Consider the following 18,694-nt stretch of genomic DNA (forward strand, 5'->3'; position numbering starts at 1 on the left):
GTTCTTCCAGCCTCTCTAGGTCCCTCTGAGTGGCAGCCCGTAGAAAGGTGAACATACGAGAGCTGTGCAATCTGCTTCTCACCTTCGCTTTCCCACACAGCCCCCTCCAAAAAACAAGCAAACACAAACCCCAAAAGCAAAAGGGGTAATTACATTTAAGGCCTTTAGTAGGTTAAGTACCTTTGCAGCAACTTACAAGGATGGCCTACATGGCTTTGAAATAAGCTATCGAAACAATGGAAATCCATACATCTTGAAACATGCTTCTAAACATGCTTCTAAGGAGGATATGGGAGTGTGATTGTATAGACCTGTATAACTCAGTAGGAGTCCAGGTCTGTTCAAACTGACTAAAACAGAGCATGCTTAGACACTGAAAATCTGTAAGAGTATGTAAAACCAGAAAGTTTTAGAAACAAGACTTAATCTATATAAAGGAATATATGAAGTCAAAATCTGGTTAAATAAGTCCATTAGAGGCATTTGTTTAAAGTTTTGTGTTTTCACAAGAGGTTGGACTAGATGACCCCCCAGAGATTTTTTCCAGTCTAAATTTCTCAATAATTTAGTGAAATGCATTTAGCCATTTGGCACTGGAAGACAGCTGCATCAATAGCTACACTTCAGCAATGTACATGTTCTCTAAAATCACATCTCAAAATAAATTTCAACAGCTGATAATCAAAAGTCCTCCATCTTCAGTATGAGATATAGCTAAAGCATATTTTCTCACTACTTCCAGCAGCTACAGATAGTATTCTGTTGTCACCTCTCTGCTATAATACCACTTTATACCCCCCTCATATTTATATTTGTTTTCTTGTTAAATATTTTGTAAGCCTCACAGTAACACGTTACATTTATTTAGTTTATTTTACTTCTATTGGATTTGGATAATCAATATTATTTTTACTCCTACTACACATTTTTGATCACAGACAGTAGTAGTCTGCTTCCTTCGGCCTTTTAAAGTTGCAAGGAAGTGTTTCATCTTCAAGCATGAAGGAGCAAAAACAAATCTGTTGTCATTAGGGTCAGTGAAAGTAGGTTTGTTTCCATCTCCATGACTGAGTGAAATCCTGATTCTTTGATAACACTGAGCTTTTTGCTACCAAGTAAAATGATTCTGTAATTTCACTATTTTATTTCCATAATATTACTATTCTGTTAGGAAAAGCAAAGTCTCTTACCTTTCTGTGGTTCTTGAAAATAATACTTTGATTTTCACACTGTATTTCCAGAGGTGTCTCAACTGTTATTTGCCATTAATTTTGTGTTTAGCATTCTAGCATTATGCATAAATATTCAAGTTTACCTTATTCAGGATAATTTAACTTACCATCAATCCTGTGTTTTTAGGGAAGGACAATCTGCCTCTTTTATTCATGTGTATAGCGTGACCCTCTATTTGAAGTATTACAGACTCTGCCTTATTGGCCAGATTTTTCTCCTGCTTAATATACTGAATAGACCATCCAATCCCTCTTGTTCAAAACATTTCTGGATGGTGATTTAGAGAGCCATTCTAGTTTGTTAACTATTAACCAGTAAATGTCCCTATCCATTACAATTACTGGGTTTATGGTATTGCAAAATTTCTAAGGGGGACTGAAAATACTTTTGTTATCTCCATTTCCCTCCCAGCTATGCCTCATTCTGTGCACAGATAATGATCTCTCTATTTTTCAGTTCTGCGTATATAATAATGGAGATAATAAGAGTTCAGGCTTCTGCTCAAAGAATTTTATGCAGAAGAGATTCCAGAGAATTCAGTGGATCAGTCATTGATGGGTCACCTTGTCCTACATGCAGTTTTAAACCATTTGCGCCTAACCCGGTTTGAAGTTTTACTCTGTCGACTTAAGGAAAACCTTTGAAAAAGTATGTTTTGTGTATTCGTACCGGGAAGGCTCACTCCCTTGTCTTTTGGGGGTGCAGAGGAGGATGGGCAGGAAATGATAAAGCTTTCTAATCATAAGAGAATTTGATACTTGCTTCCAGCAACAGACTGGGTTAAGAACAAAAGTAGGACAGCAGTATTGGGGTTCTTTGGGTATGTTTGCTGTGTAGTTTAGAGATAACCAAACTATATTTAACCCAGGTAACATAAATACCTTCAGGACTCTAATCTGACAGCACAGAGCTCAGCTGTGCTGATTAGGTGCATGGAAAAAGAATGGCAGTGTCAGGTCTCTGTAGTGGATGATCCTATCCAGCATTAACAGGTCACATGAATCAGTGTACTGATCCCTACCTTTGATGTTGCAGTTAGATTAACTAAGATAAATGTAACATCCTGAATCTCTGAAGATCTGGCATTTTTTCTTACGCAGAATCTGAAGCAGGTTAAAAGCTCTTACATTCACAAAATTGTTTTGTAATTCAAATGGACCAGTGTAGATTAGTGTTGGCTGTTCCTCTCATATCCTTCAGACAGGAGATTTATGTGCTTCCCTGTACAATCAAGTATTTCATATTCAAAATGGCAATTGAGGTCTTCTATTCCACTGTCTGCCTCTGCCTAGTATATAGGTCAAAAGGGACAATATGTATTTTTCAGAATGCAAAAGAAACCAATTGCTGTAACTGATCTCCTTGTCTTTGCTCCTCATTGCAAACAGAGCTGTTTAGCAAAAGTGACTGCTTAAAATTCTAATGCCACCCTTCTTAAAATCTGAATTGAATTTGTGTCAAGTGTTGTCACACTTGCTAAACAGCTGTGTATGTGAGGGTGACCTTGAATACCCAGATTTGAGTCTCTGCTTTCACTGTTAGTTCTTCTGCCTTGATAGAAGCTCCTACGACTGATTCTTCAGTCTGACAATCCAGATCATACTCTGTGCACAGTTACAGGAGCATGAATAGAAGAACCAACTGTGATGAGAGGCTGGAGAGTACAGAGATCTCCAGTTAGCTCTAGACCCCTGCCCCTCTCGGAGCTACAGATATGTGTTCAGCATGACTCTCTCTGCTTTGGCCTTGCCAAGCTAGTGCAATTACTGCTGGGAGCTGTAAACCAGACAGGTTAAGCTCGAGTTTCAACTGCATCTTCTTCCATAATCAAGTGGAGTAAAAAAGTGCCATGCTTTGACCAATTCAGACTCTAAGAATTTACCTAACATTCACTTTTTCACCACTGTAGTGGTGTTGGTTCAGAATGGAGGTCTAATGGAGGTCTAAGCAGGTAATATATTTTGTGTTGCAGAATATTTGTAGAATCAAAAACTTCCTTGATAATGTTTGTTTCCCTTCCACTAATTCTGCTTGACTTTCTGTTGCTGTAGACTAGGAGAAGGGAAACCTATCAAAAAATACTCTCATATGAGTTACGCACTGTTTGCAGAGGACCACATCAAGTTTCATACAGGAGAAGCAATGTACACTTTCTTTATAAACAGTCACTGGTACAGCACCTGCTCTTCTTGGAAGGTGAGAGGTAAGTTAGTTGATGTGATCATTAGCTTTCCCATTAGTTCCTTGTTGTTTGTAGTGCATAGAACAGCCCTTGTTCCTTTTGTCCCAGCAACATGGACACACACCTCTTGCAAGCACCTCCTCTGAGCCACAGCCAGTTGTTGTCCTCCATTTTTATATTCTCAGTATACAAGCACAGCCTGTGAGCTTCAGAAAACTGTCAGATGAGATGGGAAGGAATTACACTTAAGCATTCACTATTCGTGAATGTCTTTTATCTTTCACCTTTCACAGCTGATCATGAGACTCAGTAGAAAAGAGATCCTCCTCTGAAGAGGCAGGTATCATTTGATTCTGAAAATACTTTTTGACCATGGTAACTTTCTAGTGAATTGTTTATTGTAGTATTTATTTGCTGTTAACCATTTCTTATCTATCCTTTAACTGTTACTCAAACAAAAGCAACATGCAGTGCCTTTTGAGTCTGCAACAAATATTTATTTAACAAAATGGATGGCACCAACATATCTCCAAAACACAGGTACGTATAACAAATGTAACAACAGTTGGTTTCCAAAATGAAATCAACATCAAATATAAGGCAGGATATTCTGTGAGTTTTCATGCAAGCGCATAATCAAATGTTCCTTTATCCAACCCCTCAACTTCATCTTCCCATGTAGATGAAGGCATACTACTGTAGGGGTCTAACAGAATTTTGAAGCATCTGATAATTAGAAGTCCCAAGAAAACACACAAGATTCCCACAAAGGCAAAGCCAGTTTTTTGTTCTAAAGTCAGAGAGAAGGCAGACATTTCGTTGACACTCATGCTGGCTGAACTGTTGCTGCAGTAATTACTGCTCATCGTTGGGCATCACATCCTGGTGACTCTGGGGGATTTGCACCTCTATTGCTTCTTTGCCTGTATAGAAAAGTAGAATAATTTTGTTTAAATTTGAATGGGGTGTGTATATCTGATCTGTAGCATATGAACATTTGGAAATGAAAAGCAGTTTGGATTTTAGTAATGTCCTGTTGCTTTTTCACATTTAAATTAATGTGATAAAGTTGCAACTTTCAGCCTCTACACACCATCCATTTACTGGCCTCTGTTATGAGACAGCAAACTCACAGCTTTCTGGCTCTCTGTCTCCTCAAAATGGAGCCATTTCAGTACATGGCTGTTTCAAACAGCATTCTGTCAGATTTGGGCTAAACCTACAAGTTCTGATTTGGCAATATTCACCAAGGTCTCCACCTGGAGAAATTCTGAAATGGCTTTACACCTCACTCCTTAAAGTAGTTAAACTTGCATTGACCTCAGAGGGAATTTCAGCCAATCAATGTGGTCTTTGCTTATGTAATTTAGCTTATAAAGCTAAATAAATAAATCCAACTTGTAAAACAAAACATTGTGTGTGCAATTTGAGTGAAGTCTTGGGCTCCATTTTCAGAAAAATGCTGCGTGCATTCTGAGCTTGTAAGAAAATGAGCATATTGGTAAAATTGCTCCTTCATCTTCCTCTATGTGTGTCCACTTTTGTGTATGAGGAAAACGTGGTGGGGAAAAAAGATAACAGAAGGGATTTCCCTTCCCCAAAATCTTGTTCTCATTTGTTTCTTCTGCTTGGTCTTCCCCATTAAACGCATCCATATCCTGCCATTTTTACAGGCATAGTAAACACATGCTCCTCGTGAACCTCTGGAGACTGACCCTCTGTGTTAGGAAGGCAAGATGTCCACCCTGCTACTGTCACCAGGAGAGCTGTGTATGTTTCCAGCCAGGAGACTTTTATTTTTGTCTTTTTAAGGAGGTCTTACATATAGATTTTAGTTGGGGTGGGAATAATTTTGATTTCAGGTTTTCTATCAGATATTGAAATCACATGTTTATTTTGTCTCTATAGACAGGAGGAGAATTGGAAGGACTGGGACATCACAAGTGCCAAAGGACAAAGGCTGGAGCTTGAGTTTTTTTTTGCTGTTAACACCTATTTAACAAACGTGCCTCACGGGGAAATTCTTTCTGTTAACAATTCAACTGTCTTTCCCCCAGGGAGTTCCCAGTATCCCTTTATTTCTTGGCAGAGTAATTAGGCCAGTCAGAGCTGGGTGCTGCCATGGCTACACTGCTTCAGGTACCTGCACTGGCAGCCAGTTTAAAGGGAGTTCCAGTATCTCTACTCTGTACTGAGTCATAGCTGAAAGTAGCCATCTCCTGAGACAGCCTACAATTAAGAGCAACAGAAAAAGTAAGAATAGGATTTGGTATTCGTAAGAAGACAGAAATGGACAGAACTTTTATCTCATTTGGTGTCTCTTTTCTCACTTCAGAATTCGTGGGATTTCTAAATTTTATCCTAAAGAATGAAAATTTTAAAACAAGTATTAAAAGGGCAAGAAAAGTCTCTTCTTGCAATAACCCTCATTATATAAGGTATTAAATAATATGTTTTCCTATCACATTCTTTACACATTTACTACAGATTAAACCCAATGTTCTGTTTATTCTGTAGAGCTGTGTATGAGATCCTTTGTTTTTCTCTTACTGTTGTAAGTCAAGTTGCAGAAAAGACACAGATATGGACTATGGGAATTAGAAGTAATGTCAAAACCAATCAGTATTTACTTTTTGAAAACATATCACAGATCAAGCCCACCTGTTGTACAGGTTTGTATTGGGCATATTTCCAGTGTTTCTTTTAAGTTTGACCTTCTGTGGGAAACAAAGGAATCACAGAAGGTTCAATAGCACAAATTTATGTCACAAATAAGTTGATTTGAACGAGAGCCAGTTAAGGGGAAAAAATACTTTCCAAAAGTCCTGGACACTGGTTTGTAAAAATTAAATTAAAGGCTTATAAGGGAAAATAATATTTAGACATTACCTGGGGAAGCCAGACCCCCCAAAAAAACCAATTGCTGTCTTGAAAGACAGAGAAATCTTAGGGACAGGCTGGCCTTGGAGAACCCCACATTTGAGCCGAGTCCAGAGAAATATGTATGTGTTTGAGGTGACATTTCTTCACCATCATATTCCAAGAATATGACTTCCAGTCTTACTACTCTTGCAGGTTACACACTGGGATTAGTGCGATTTGCTTGTACATGATGTGCTCGTCAGGAGATGTTATGTGGTAGACCTCTGAGCAAAGCCTGACTGATGCTGAAACATGGATTGGTAAGAAATAGGTATGTTAGTCTTATTTGGCAAGAGTTTGTTTAAAACAGCTGCATCAGAAAACAGTGGCCGCTTTGCTGGGGGTGGACAGGATTGGTTCTGGAAAACTCTGATATATAGCTTTGTGTTCTTCTCTTCCTTGTCCTGAATTTCAGAAATTGTAATTAAAGCCTTAAAGTTTGGAAAACTTTTTGCTCTAATTACTGTGGTACCAGGACTGACGTTGAGTGCCTTTTTATTGTTTTCACATTTCAGTGCTGCATGCAGGTTCGATGTCCTTTCCCAGTTACTCAGATATCCTTTCCTTTGCTGCAATGTTTGTGTCAAGTTGTGAGTCAGAAGACTCTGAATACTAACTAACATGGCCTGGATCCAGAAATCCTTGAGGATAACCTTTAGGGCAGTATGATGAGGACAGGCATTATATCAGTTAGAATCTGCAGAGTCATTTTGTAGGTGCTAGCCTCAGACTAATCTCTCTTGATGTTTTTTATAGGTCAGACTCTAGTCATCCTTTGATTCATTGCCCATATAAAAACACTGGCATAAAGAAAGTCTCCTTAACATCCTGCTGTGAAATAAAAGGCCTTTGGAGACCCTTGTGAGGCCAGGAAGTAACAATCTGAGTCCTAGAGAAAATAGGAATGAGGAAAATATCTTAGCACACAGACCATTGATGTAAGCAGAATGGAGGTATGAGCTGGGGATGGTGGCTGCACCTATGGAGGGTGAAGGGGAGCACCATGGCCACTAAATATTGTAAGGCAGGTAGAAGAAAGATGATGAAATCCTTATTCTAGCAGTATCACCAGCCCAACTCTGCCAGTGTTTGTTTGGTGCAAATTGAAGATCCCAGCCCCAGCTCTTTGGTGGTTTGAGTGTCACTTTTTCCACACCTAGCTTTCACCCTTATGTTTTCAGAGATACTGAGATTAAGAAAGTATCCAGTAAGTGTTAAAGAAGGACTTCCTCAGTGATCTTTCTTGTATTTTGGGTTTCCTTCCCTCACAGAACCCACCATGGAGTTTTTTTGTAATGGCTCAGTACTGGAAATGAGTACCTTAAACGTCTGCTCAAGCTGGGCGCATTCATCCTCTTGGCATGATTAAGCCTCAGGTGCCCGAAAGCTCACTTCGTAAACGACAGCGTGTAACAAAATGGACCGAATCAGTTGCCATCTGTTCTCCCCTTGGATGTCTGCAGCCCAGCTGCTGGTGCATGGTCATTCTGAAGGTACTTGAAATAGCTTCAGTCCCAGGCTTGTGTGTGAGTGACAGCAAACCTGACTTAAAAGGTGTTGGTGTGGTTAGGCACATAAACAGGTATCCTCTGGGAGTTTCAGAAGCACCTCGTTTGTCCTTAACAATCTGGTCAAGGAAAGTGAACTGTATTCCAGGACTGCTGTTACAGGAATTGGGCACAGGAGGCGAAAGGGTTAGACAATGGAGAAGAAGATGTAATGAAACAGAAATCAGCATGAATTTGGATTCTCCTAAGGGTCTGAGCTGAGCTAATAAAACATGGCTAGAAGTCCTGCAAAGCCAGCTCTGTTACCACACAGCCAGCCTGTCATGCTCAGGTTTACACTGCTTGCCTGTATTCTCTAAATTGCTGGGGAGAAGACCATTTCTTCAGGGTAAGATTTCTTAGAAAACATATAGGGAGGTATAAGATAGGAAGGCCAGGGCATGGATGTCTGGCAAATGAAGGCGTGGTGGTGAACTGTTCTGCAAGGAGAGCAAATCCCCACAGAAACAGGCAGTGTTTGTGTGGCATGGAGCTCAGGGTGCAAGCAACACTTTTTCTCATATATGGCATTCCCCTGCAGCGCAGCAGCCAGACAGTGACAGTTCCAGCCTTCAGACAAGCAATGGATTGCAGAAATGAGACTGTATCCTCCGTAAAAGCGCAAGCCTGGAGTCTCCAGCTACAAGAGCTCCTGTGCTGTGACTTCATGTTTGTGGTCTAGGTTTAGATAATACAGAGAGGCAGGAGAATGAAACGTTCGTTCACTCGCATCATGCTTAACTTGTGAACGTGGACCAGTGGTGCCTGCTTCCCTAGGGATGGAGCCTGCGAGAGGCTGAGCCTCCTGCAAAGCAATTGTTGCTGTGGGCTCGCACGCACCGCCTCGCTCCCCCCCGGCCCGGCTCCCCTGCGAGAGCACATTCCCGCCTTCACCCCCCACCCCCGGCCGGGTGCGGGCCGGGCGGTGCCGCAAGGTCAGACCCGCCGCCCCCCGCCCCGCGCCGCCAGCGCTACCAACCCGTGTCCTCCGCGCCCGCGCTGCTGCCCATGGTGGCGGTGCGCGGGGCTCCCCGCGGCTCCGGGCCCGGTTCGCCGGCGGTCGGGAGCCCAGGCTGGAGCCCCGACGGCCCGCCCGGGCTCCCCTCGCTGCGACCCCGCCGGGAGATGCTCAAGCCGCCCTAAAACATTCGACACGGCCGCTCCTGCTGCCGCCTGCTCCTCCCCGCCCGCCCCCTTCCCCCGCTATTCAGCCGCGCTCCTCTCCAACCCGCCTGTGCACGGATTAAACCGGGGAGCGTGGAAACTTCCTACAAAACACTACGTGAGGCGCATCGGTAAGGGCCCGGCCGGCCGCGGGAGCAGCCCTCCTCCTCCCCCCGGGCCGGGCAGCGCGGGCTCGGAGGCTGCGTGGTGCCCGCAGGAGGAGGGCTCCCTCCCACCCAGAGCCCCAGCCCCGCCGCCGGTGCGGAGAGGGACCTGTAGAGCCGCGCTGGGTGCGTGCAGCCCTGTAGCGGTCACCGCGCCGTCAGCGAGCGGGGTCTGCACGGCGGTGTCGGGCTACTCTGCGGGGTGCGCTGAGCGCCTCCGAGCCTGCACCTGCAGCGTGGCCTCGGGTCCTCCCAGGAGCTTGAACAGTAATAATGTTGGGGCATTGAGCATACGGTGACAGGCGGCGGGGAGCCGGCCGGTGCGGAATTCAGACCTCGCTTTCCGCCTTTCATTAGCTATGCTTAGCTGATGCTGGTTGTATACTAGCGAGGCTTCCATTTGCCACAACAGCAGGTGTTTAAGGTGGATAAGGAGAAGGGATTTCTTTTCCCAAAGCGAGATCTGTATGTCACAGTAATATACAGCAAATCTGTTTTAAATGATAGCGATTCCATATTTGTATGCCACCCTGGTGAATACAGCCCTGCAGGGATGCACATGGGGCAGTGGAACAGGGCTGTATCATTGTGCCATGCATCATGAGGTTTTTGAGGCAACTGTAGAGCTACTAGCAGAATTTGTTCTGTAGAAAATAATTTAAAAGCTCCACATGTTTCTTGCTAAATGCAATAACGCGGGGGTAGGTTAAAGCTTTTTCCTCCTAATATGAACTGGGAAATGGGGTTTGCATTGCATGCCATTTTATGCCTGATTCTTCTGCTGTCTGCAGTGGGCTTCTCAGCACTGGGTAGTCTCAATAAAAAGCTTTCTCCTGCTAGTAGAAATAATGGTTAAACTGATGGTTAACTATGCACTCACTAAAGGTTATTAGTTTGATCTTCTAATTTTGCAGCATCAGTCATGTCATAAACAATGTCTGGTGCTGAAATTATAAGTCAAACTAATTTTGAAGTGCCTCTCATATTTAAAGATCTATGAAGACTTTATAAATAGCTTGTTTTAAATAGTGTGAGATTGTGCTTTCAGAATATGTATATAAGGAGCCTCTCCTAAGGAGCTCCAGTTTTCCCTTTTTTAGCCCTGACCCCGATTCACCTGGGGACCACATGAAGGTCTCTCGGTGGAGGGAAACAGCTACAGTTTGGGATTTGGAGATTAGCACACAAAGGCTCAGAATTTCACAGTACCCCCTCAACCTAGCACAACTGTTTGGGAGAATGACATAAATCCAGGCTTTTTGGCTGAGTACTGAGCATTGCTGTACTTGGAAAACCTTACTGAAAGCGGGTCTTGGGAGTAGCCAGGACCGCTGTGTTTGCTCTGGCTAGGAATGAGGGGCAGTATTGACAGTAGAAATACATAACCTCTGAGTGGATGCATCTTGCCTCTTCTGTCAGATTTTGGGTATGGACAGTGGGTCTTTCATTATAATTTTTCCTGGAAAAGGTTTGGAGATCTTCCTCCCCATAGTTATAGTATCCTTTCCTCTTGCTATTCCTGTAGGATTGAATGTTAAGAGATTCCTTTTTTTTAACTGTGAAATAATTGCCTCTCTTGTACTATGGCAATAGCAGAGGTTGGTGAAATCTTGATTGTTCCTAGGAATCTGATGCTCTTGTGCTTTGTTAAAGACTTGACTTTTTTTTTTTTCATGTGTTGGAGATCTACTTTTCATGGAAGTGAGACTGAAAAAGAAACTGGCAGCCAGCAACAGGGAATAAGCCTCCTCCTTCAGCTACCAGTTGCCAGCAGACAAGTAGCACCATTTGATTCTGTTCAAGATGTTATATTTTAAAATGGAAAAGGGATGGAATGGCTTAATCTTTCCTTGTATTTCATTGCTTTTTCACTTGAAAGTCAAGTTTTACTCTTGCACAGGAACAGTGATTTTTTTTTTTTAAGACAAATGCAGTAGCAGTGTATGTGAAACTGTTCTGGATACATGGACAAATGATGCATTCATTACTCTTAACTTTCCATTTCTTTATCAGGCTCCATCTTCCTTGTGTTCAATGGAACAATAACTATTACTTCCACTTCACTTCAGTCATATTTGCTGTGGATTTCATCCTTATTTTAAGGAGTATTGTGTTTCCTCAAAGGACAGCCCTTGAACAAAAATAGAGATTTTATAATTATCTAGTAATTTGGTTCATTGAACTTGCAAATTCAACTGGCCTAGTTTAGGGTTGGGCAAGACACTTAAGCCAAGTGGGTGCCAGGGTGCCAGGCAATAGGGAACTCTTAGGTATATTAGCTAGTGAATACTTTTTCATGTTTAAGCATCATCTAAGTGGTGTAAGTATCAAGGAAATTGTAACTATATTAAGTGATAAGTAACCTGCTTTTCCATTTAGCTTTAAACAGCTCTTTGGGTGTTCCTTCACAAGCAAACAAACTGTCCCTTCAGTTGTTAGAAATTCAAAGTGGGCTGACAAGGGTAGAGTCAATGAAGAGCATTGTGTACAGAAGAAACAGATCAAGCTGAACACCCCTTTCCCTCCAACAAATTTAAGCAAGTCAAAGCAAGTTTATGAGAACATGCATCTTCAGAAGGCAATAGTTTATGGAGGCGATAAAAGCAGTAACAGAGGTCACAGTGAAAGAGGGAAGATTATGTATTATGTATTGATAAGAGTTGCAAGTGGGAATTATTTAATGAAATTTAGTTCAGGGTATTTAACATCTTAAGAAGGATAAAGACCTCTGTTCTAGCATGGTGGGTTTTTTTCGATAGTCTTAAAAGATCTGGATCTCTCTTTGTGCTTGTCCAAAGACCATACTTTTATTAGGTACTGCCCTCACCAGCTTAAACATATGGCTGTGTACAGTCCTGGGAGTCCATAGGGTACTCCTCTGGTGACTGCCAGGAATGCAGTCAGAAAAAGAGGTTCTACAGAGTGGTCTCCCCATGTTAAATATCTGAATAGGCCCACTCTTCAAATAGGAAAAGAGTAGGGATTCAGAACTGAAGAAGGTTGAGAATCACGGCTTTTAGGTTCAGCACCCATGAGTGTCAGTGTTGGGGAAGGTGGAACAGTGCGCACGTACAGTGAAAACCAACAGTGCCACCTGGTGTGAGTGGGACAGGAGAGTTGGTCCATGAAGGAGGGGCAAATGTTCCCAGGGGTGCCCCAGCTCCTCCACTTCAAGGTTGGGGCAAGCCCACGGCCAGAGGGCAAAAGGCTTCTAAGGCCTTAGAATGGATGAATTCTCCTTAGAGATGCAGGAGGGAGGTGTTCACTGCCTTGTTGTGAAGGGGGGAGGTGGTGGGTATGTTAGGGGCACTCAGCCTGTTTAGGACCACATGTGTTATGGAAGGAAGGACCAAAATGCAACTGGCTTGCTTTTTGCTTTTTTTTTTTTTTGTAACGTCAGCAGATAGAGTAATGATATGGAGGAAGAGAGGGTAATGTGATTTATAAAACGTAGGACCTGTAAAAGTGCTCCCCAAAGGCTGGTGTTATGCAGCCTTTTAGGGGTTTTAGGCTTTTAAGCTTTGGTCAAGGGTTGCAGAACACTGAAAAAAAGAAAAAAAGAAAAAATGAGATTTAGGGGGATTTAAGCCTTCAGTGGGGGAAAAGGTCCCTACAGGTCAAGTGGAGCAGGTCTCCTGTGTGAGGGATCCTATGCTGTGGTTACAGGATGCTGCACAGTTTTTCTGTTTATAAGCATACACCACACAGAAAAAAAGCCTCAACACAGTTTCATTGCTGTAGCAGGTTGTCTGCACAATCTTTTATCTGGGGCGGGCTGAGCCAGTTCGTGACTTACTCAGTATAGGGGAAAGAGGGCAGGACAGACAGAGCAGGAAACTGGAAAGGTATCAAAACAGCTTGGGAGTGATGGAAGAAGCAATCGGTGCTGCAGTGGCAGGTGTGAAGGCTCTGGTGTGGATGGCTGAGCTCTGCTGCAGTGAGACTGGGAGATGGCTGGCACCAGGCAGGCTGCTGCACTTGGTAGCCTGCCCTTTTGAAGTGTAAAATGGTTTGTTTTCCAAAGTTAAAAAACAAAACAATTTCTCAGACTGGAAATAAAACGTTTATTGCGAACAGAGTGTTTGGGGAAGGTAGTGTTTGCTTTATTACAGGTCCAGTATAGCTGTGTAAAAGAGGGAGCCAGTTGCAGAGTAGGGTTAATTTTCTTGTAGCGCAAAGTACAGCAGTGTAGGTTGGGAGCAGCCTTAGGCAGTGCAGACTGGTTTGGAAATACCTGTGGCTGTGCAAAAAAGCAATCTTTAAATGAGCTGCAAAAGTCAAATGATTTACAAAGCAAATCTGTTAAAGCAACCCTTCTCCAGCTGCACTTCCCAGAGAAGGGACAGGGTCTAGAAAATGCTAAGCACATTTAGGTACCATTGCAAACTAAACAAGACCATGCCCGCACTGTATAGGTGAGAACAGTGTCTGACTGAAATCATTTACCAAAAAAAGTCAACAGATTTAAAACATGAGGCTCACAAATCCCATCCTCTCTAGTTCCGTACAAACTGACTTTCAAGAAGATAAAACTTCTTCGCAAGTCCCACCTGACGTAAGTGTTGATGAACTGCTTTTGATCATGACTTAACTGGAACCAAAATTAAAACCAATATAGAGATGAACCAAAAACCAATAAAAGGATGGTGATGCATATTTGGTCATTAGCAAGCTGAGAGCAATGACTTGTCAGTGAAGACTTGAGACTTTTAATTTTCTGTATGGGAAAGAATGCTGATACTTAGAACATATGTAATTATTTTAGCTCAATAACTACTACTTGTACAAGAGACTTCCAAGAGTAGTTCCTTTACAGTTGCTTATATTTACATATATATGCCAGAACACTAATGATATTCCATTATTCTCAACTCCCTGTGTAAATTAGTGCTGCCAACTCTGCTTGCCCAGAATATACAGCCATAATGTCATATACTCTACCCATAACTGAGAAACACTATTTACATTAAAGGACAACGAAAGGAATTTATTAGGACAGTAGATCAAGAATGCTTTTAACTGTTCTGTACTAAATGAAGGATCCCCTTTTAACAGGGACATTCCTCAGAGACCACATCTGTCTCCTGTAAGGACATGAGTAGAGGTGGAAGAGATGTTGGAAGTCTATATATCAAGAGATAATTTTAAAATATTCTCAGGAGGCATCGGTGGTTGTGTAACAGAAGGAGACTTCCTCAACACAAACACAAGCATAGAGAGGTATGTTTTTTTCCTTTTTCCGCTTACTATGCCATGGAGATTTTTATTATTATTATTTCAGTCATTTTGTACACAGGAATCCTCCTAGGGAAAAGCTTAAACTTCTTTCAACACAGTTCTGAAGACCAAAGAAATCCCACTTTTTAATCCCAATTCACCCATCAGCTCTCTAAAACAGCTCTTTGTGGTATTGTTCTCCCATTTTTTTATTGTTCTTTGAAGACGGATACACTGAGTGATTATGTGTGCGACTTCTGGGAAAGGATCAAGACTCCCATAAAAATCCTGACACAGGCAACCAAGGGAAACAAAATGCAGTAAATAGGAGTTGTGGTGCGAGGGGGACAGAGCAGAGCTAGTAGCACTCCTGCAGGCTTTATCCTAAACTATGTCCCTATGCAACTCTAATACAAAACACCTCTACATTTATAGATTTGTCACTGTATGGCTTGTACAGTTACCAGTATTTATTACAAAGCATATTGAGTGACAACTAATTTTACTGATACAAACCTGTATGTATGCTGTGGTGGGTTGACCTTGGCTGGACCGGTTGCCCACCAAGCCACTTTATCACTCTCCTCCTCAGCAGGATGGGAAGGGTAGAAAATAAGATGGAAAAAAATTATGGGTCAAGATAAATGCAGTTTAATAAAGCAAAAGCAAAGTTTGCACATGGAAGCAAAGAAAAACAAGAGATTCATTCTCAACTTCCCATCAGCAGGTGATGTCTGGCCACTTCCTGGGAAGCAGAGCTTTAGTTTGTGTAGCGGTTGCTCTGAAAGACAAACTGTAGTAACAAACATGTTTTCTCCCTTAGCTTTTATTGCTGAGCAGACATCATAGCGTATGGAATATCCCTTTGGTCAGTTGGGGTCGGCTGTCCTGGCTATGTCCCCTCCCAAGATCTTGTCCACCCCCAGCCTACTGGTGAGTGGGATATTGGAGAGACAGCCTTGATGCTGTGGAGCACTGCTCAGCAGAAGCCAAACGCTGGTGTCTTATCAACATCTTTCTAGATACCAATACAAAGCGCAGCACTATGAGGGCTGCTAGGGGGAAAATAAACTGTCTCAGCCTCCCGGTACATGCACCAAAAAGACATACAAACTTGAGAAGGCAGCGGCTGAAATAGCCAGTAGATTATTTGGAACAAGTAGGCAAAACTGTGTGTAAGAAAGTCAATAATTCTTCCTGTTACTAGCATCCATGGGCCCATGGGCATAGGAATTCAGCATCAGCTGCTCAGTGACATTATACTGGGTTAGGGAGTATAAGATTCCAACACTTGAGATGCCCTGTGCGAAGCACAATTGAACAGAGGTCTGGTAATGGAGTTTACTAACCTGAACATGAAAATTACTTCCTTTCATCTTGGAGAAGTGAGAGCTGTAAAATGTAATGGCAGCAACTTCAAGTAAACATTAACCATTTCAGTGATGATGATTATCACAAATACCAAGTTATTTGGCTAATTATGGTTAATGTGTGAACAGAATTACACCTCTTATCAGACCTCTAGAAATGCCTTTCTACCTTCATCTGGGATGTAAGTTACTAGGTTTTTAAGGTGTTTCACAGTGTCTCTGAGCTTTCTCCAAAATCTCAGAGGTTACCAATAGTGGTGTGACAGTCATGAGGACAAAGAGTCCCAGCAGCTCATAAAGGAGTTAACTTCCAAAACCCGTATTTGTCCAGGTCAGTGACTCTTAACTGTCTCTTGCAGAAAGACAGAGGCGTGGAGCCTCTGTTGCTCTATTAATAAAAACTGCTCAGTTTTTACTAACATTCAGTTGTGGTTTTCTTAAAATTAGTGTGTGGATTCCTGCAGGTCACCAACAAGAAGCCACTGATCTAAAGTCACTGCAGGGGACTGAATGGTTTTCATTATATCATAGATGTTGATACACCATTTGGTGACCCCTTTAGAAATACTTTGGTACCTGTGGTTAGTGAAGTGATTAAACTTTGTCCAAACGACAGATGTTTTTTTCTTTTAAAAATACTAGTTAAAACCTTTGCCCCCCCCCCCCCCCCCCCCCCTTGTCACTTTGTCAGTGACAAAGAGAAATCAGGATTGCAGAAGCCAAGGGAGGCTGAGAGGACTAAGTTGCAGGTTCTACATCACAAATACATCTTCCAGGATGAGTGAGAGAGAATGCAAAATGTTGAGTGTATGGCATGGAGCTATGTGATTTTGAACTTTTACAGCAGAATTGCTATTCATATTTAAAGCTATTCATATTTCATTGTTGGTTATATTTAAAAATAAAACAAATGTCCATCTAGAAGCTCCCAGTGCTCTAACTATAATTGAACTTGCACCTAAGTCTGCCCTGTGGTTTTGTATGTTTCTAAATAATCAGACATCTGCAGTGGGAGTATTTTAGCCAATACCAGGAGAGTGTACCAGCACCAAAGCAGGCTGGGTATAAGGTTGTATTTGATCTGTGAGCTGTCTCAACACAGGTTAAGGGGTGATTTGGGTCCACCAGGAGCTTCAGGATCTGGGAGCTTTCATGTCCTCATGAATGTGGAGACCTTCTTGATGGTACGGAAATGCTTGGAAAAAGACCATACAACATCTTATAGGCAGAAGGAGTACTTTACTTGTTACTACACTGATTTTTGAAGGAAGACTATAAACGCAGGAAAAATACAAGGCAAATTTTAAGTTAGCATTACTTCAATTCACTGAGTATTCTTAGCATAAAGTTTGAATAGTAAATTACAGTCCATTTTCTGAGGTAGAGTAGAAGCAGTGACCATTCCAAAGTGCTTCCTTTGGAATGCAGGTGGACCCCAAGCAACAGATGCCATGCTCCTCAACTGAAGTAAGGACTAAGCAGCCATTTGCTGCGGCTGATGGTGGTGTTAGAATCGTAAAGGTGCAGCAGGTTATTTATTGTTATCACCCTACGAATTTGCAGTATTTGTAAGCTTTATGAAACTGCTTTCTGTGAGGTATCTGTGCTCCCCATCCAGCCGCTTGCCTTGGGCCCTGTTGGCCTGCAGTTGCTCCGGGCGGGGGTGGCTGGGTATCACAGTATCACAGTATGCTAGAGATTGGAAGGGACCTCAAAAGATCATCTAGTCCAATCCCCCTGCCGGAGCAGGAACACCTAGATAATGTTACACAGGAATGTGTCCAGGCGGGTTTTGAATGTTTCCAGGGAAGGAGACTCCACAACCTCCCTGGGCAGCCTGTTCCAGTGTTCCGTCACCCTCACTGAGAAGTTTCTTCTCAAGTTTAAGTGGAACCTCTTGCGTTCCAGTTTGTACCCATCACCCCTTGTCCTATCATTGTTTGCCACTGAGTAGAGCCTGGCTCCATCCTCGTGACACTCTCCCTTTATATATTTATATACACTAATAAGGTCACCCCTCAGTCTCCTCTTCTCTAAACTGTAGAGACCCAGCTCCCTCAGCCTTTCCTCATAAGGGAGATGCTCCACTCCCTTAATCATCTTAGCTGCCCTGCGCTCGACTCTCTCCAGCAGGTCCCTGTCCTTCTTGAACTGAGGGGCCCAGAACTGGACACAATACTCCAGATGGGGTCTCACCAGGGCAGAGTAGAGGGGAAGGAGGACCTCTCTCAACCTACTAACCACCCCCCTTCTAATACACCCCAGGATGCCATTGGCCTTCTTGGCCACAAGGGCACAGTGTTGGCTCATGGTCATCCTGTCGTCCACTAGGACCCCCAGGTCCCTCTCCCCTACACTGCTCTCTAACAGGTCGTTTCCCAACCTATACTGGAACCTGGGGTTGTTCCTGCCCAGGTGCAGGACTCTACACTTTCCCTTGTTATATTTCATCAAGTTACTCCCTGCCCAACTCTCCAGCCTGTCCAGGTCTCGCTGGATGGCAGCGCAGCCTTCTGGCGTGTCAGCCACTCCTCCCAGTTTAGCGTCATCAGCAAACTTGCTGATAGTACACTCAATTCCCTCATCTAAATCACGGATGAATATATTAAATAATACCGGTCCCAGTACTGACCCTTGAGGCACTCCACTAGTTACAGGCCTCCAACTAGACTCCGCCCCATAGACTACAACTCTCTGGCTTCTCTCCTTCAGCCAGTTCACAGTCCACCTCACTACCTGATCATCCAGTCCACACTTCCTCATTTTAGCCGTGAGGATGCTGTGGGAGACTGTGTCAAATGCTTTGCTGAGGTCAAGGTAGACCACATCCACCGCTCTGCCATCATCCATCCACCGTCTTATTTCTTCATAAAAGGCTAAGAGATTGGCCAAGCA

The 18,694-nt window shown here is 42.9% G+C and overlaps 1 protein-coding gene and 1 long non-coding RNA gene across 3 annotated transcripts; one reads left to right on the top strand and one right to left on the bottom strand.

Annotated features, from left to right (window-relative positions):
- Positions 1-3,890: 3,890 nt before the first annotated feature.
- On the bottom strand, positions 3,891-9,515 carry CTXN2 (cortexin 2). 2 transcript variants are annotated; one of them, XM_061446923.1, is made up of 2 exons: positions 8,864-9,515; positions 3,891-4,338 (listed from the first exon to the last, which is right to left on the bottom strand). In XM_061446923.1, the coding sequence occupies exon 2, from the start codon at positions 4,279-4,281 to the stop codon at positions 4,036-4,038; it is 246 nt and encodes an 81-aa protein (XP_061302907.1). In that variant the 5' UTR covers positions 4,282-4,338; positions 8,864-9,515; the 3' UTR covers positions 3,891-4,035. The 2 variants fall into 2 exon arrangements, with proteins under 2 accessions (XP_061302907.1, XP_061302908.1); XM_061446924.1 differs by lacking the exon at positions 8,864-9,515 and adding an exon at positions 7,658-8,766.
- LOC133265961 (uncharacterized) lies at positions 4,799-15,493 on the top strand. Its single transcript, XR_009742201.1, has 4 exons — positions 4,799-5,554; positions 6,491-6,597; positions 7,094-7,275; positions 14,268-15,493. It is a non-coding gene; the product is annotated as an uncharacterized LOC133265961 (long non-coding RNA).
- The last annotated feature ends 3,201 nt before the right edge of the window (positions 15,494-18,694 follow it).

This window comes from Pezoporus flaviventris, unplaced genomic scaffold (genome assembly GCF_033815535.1).
Source record: "Pezoporus flaviventris isolate CSIRO_AGI_PZ_B2104156 unplaced genomic scaffold, CSIRO_AGI_Pfla_v1 ptg000006l, whole genome shotgun sequence".
Classification (NCBI taxonomy): Eukaryota; Metazoa; Chordata; class Aves; order Psittaciformes; family Psittacidae; genus Pezoporus; species Pezoporus flaviventris.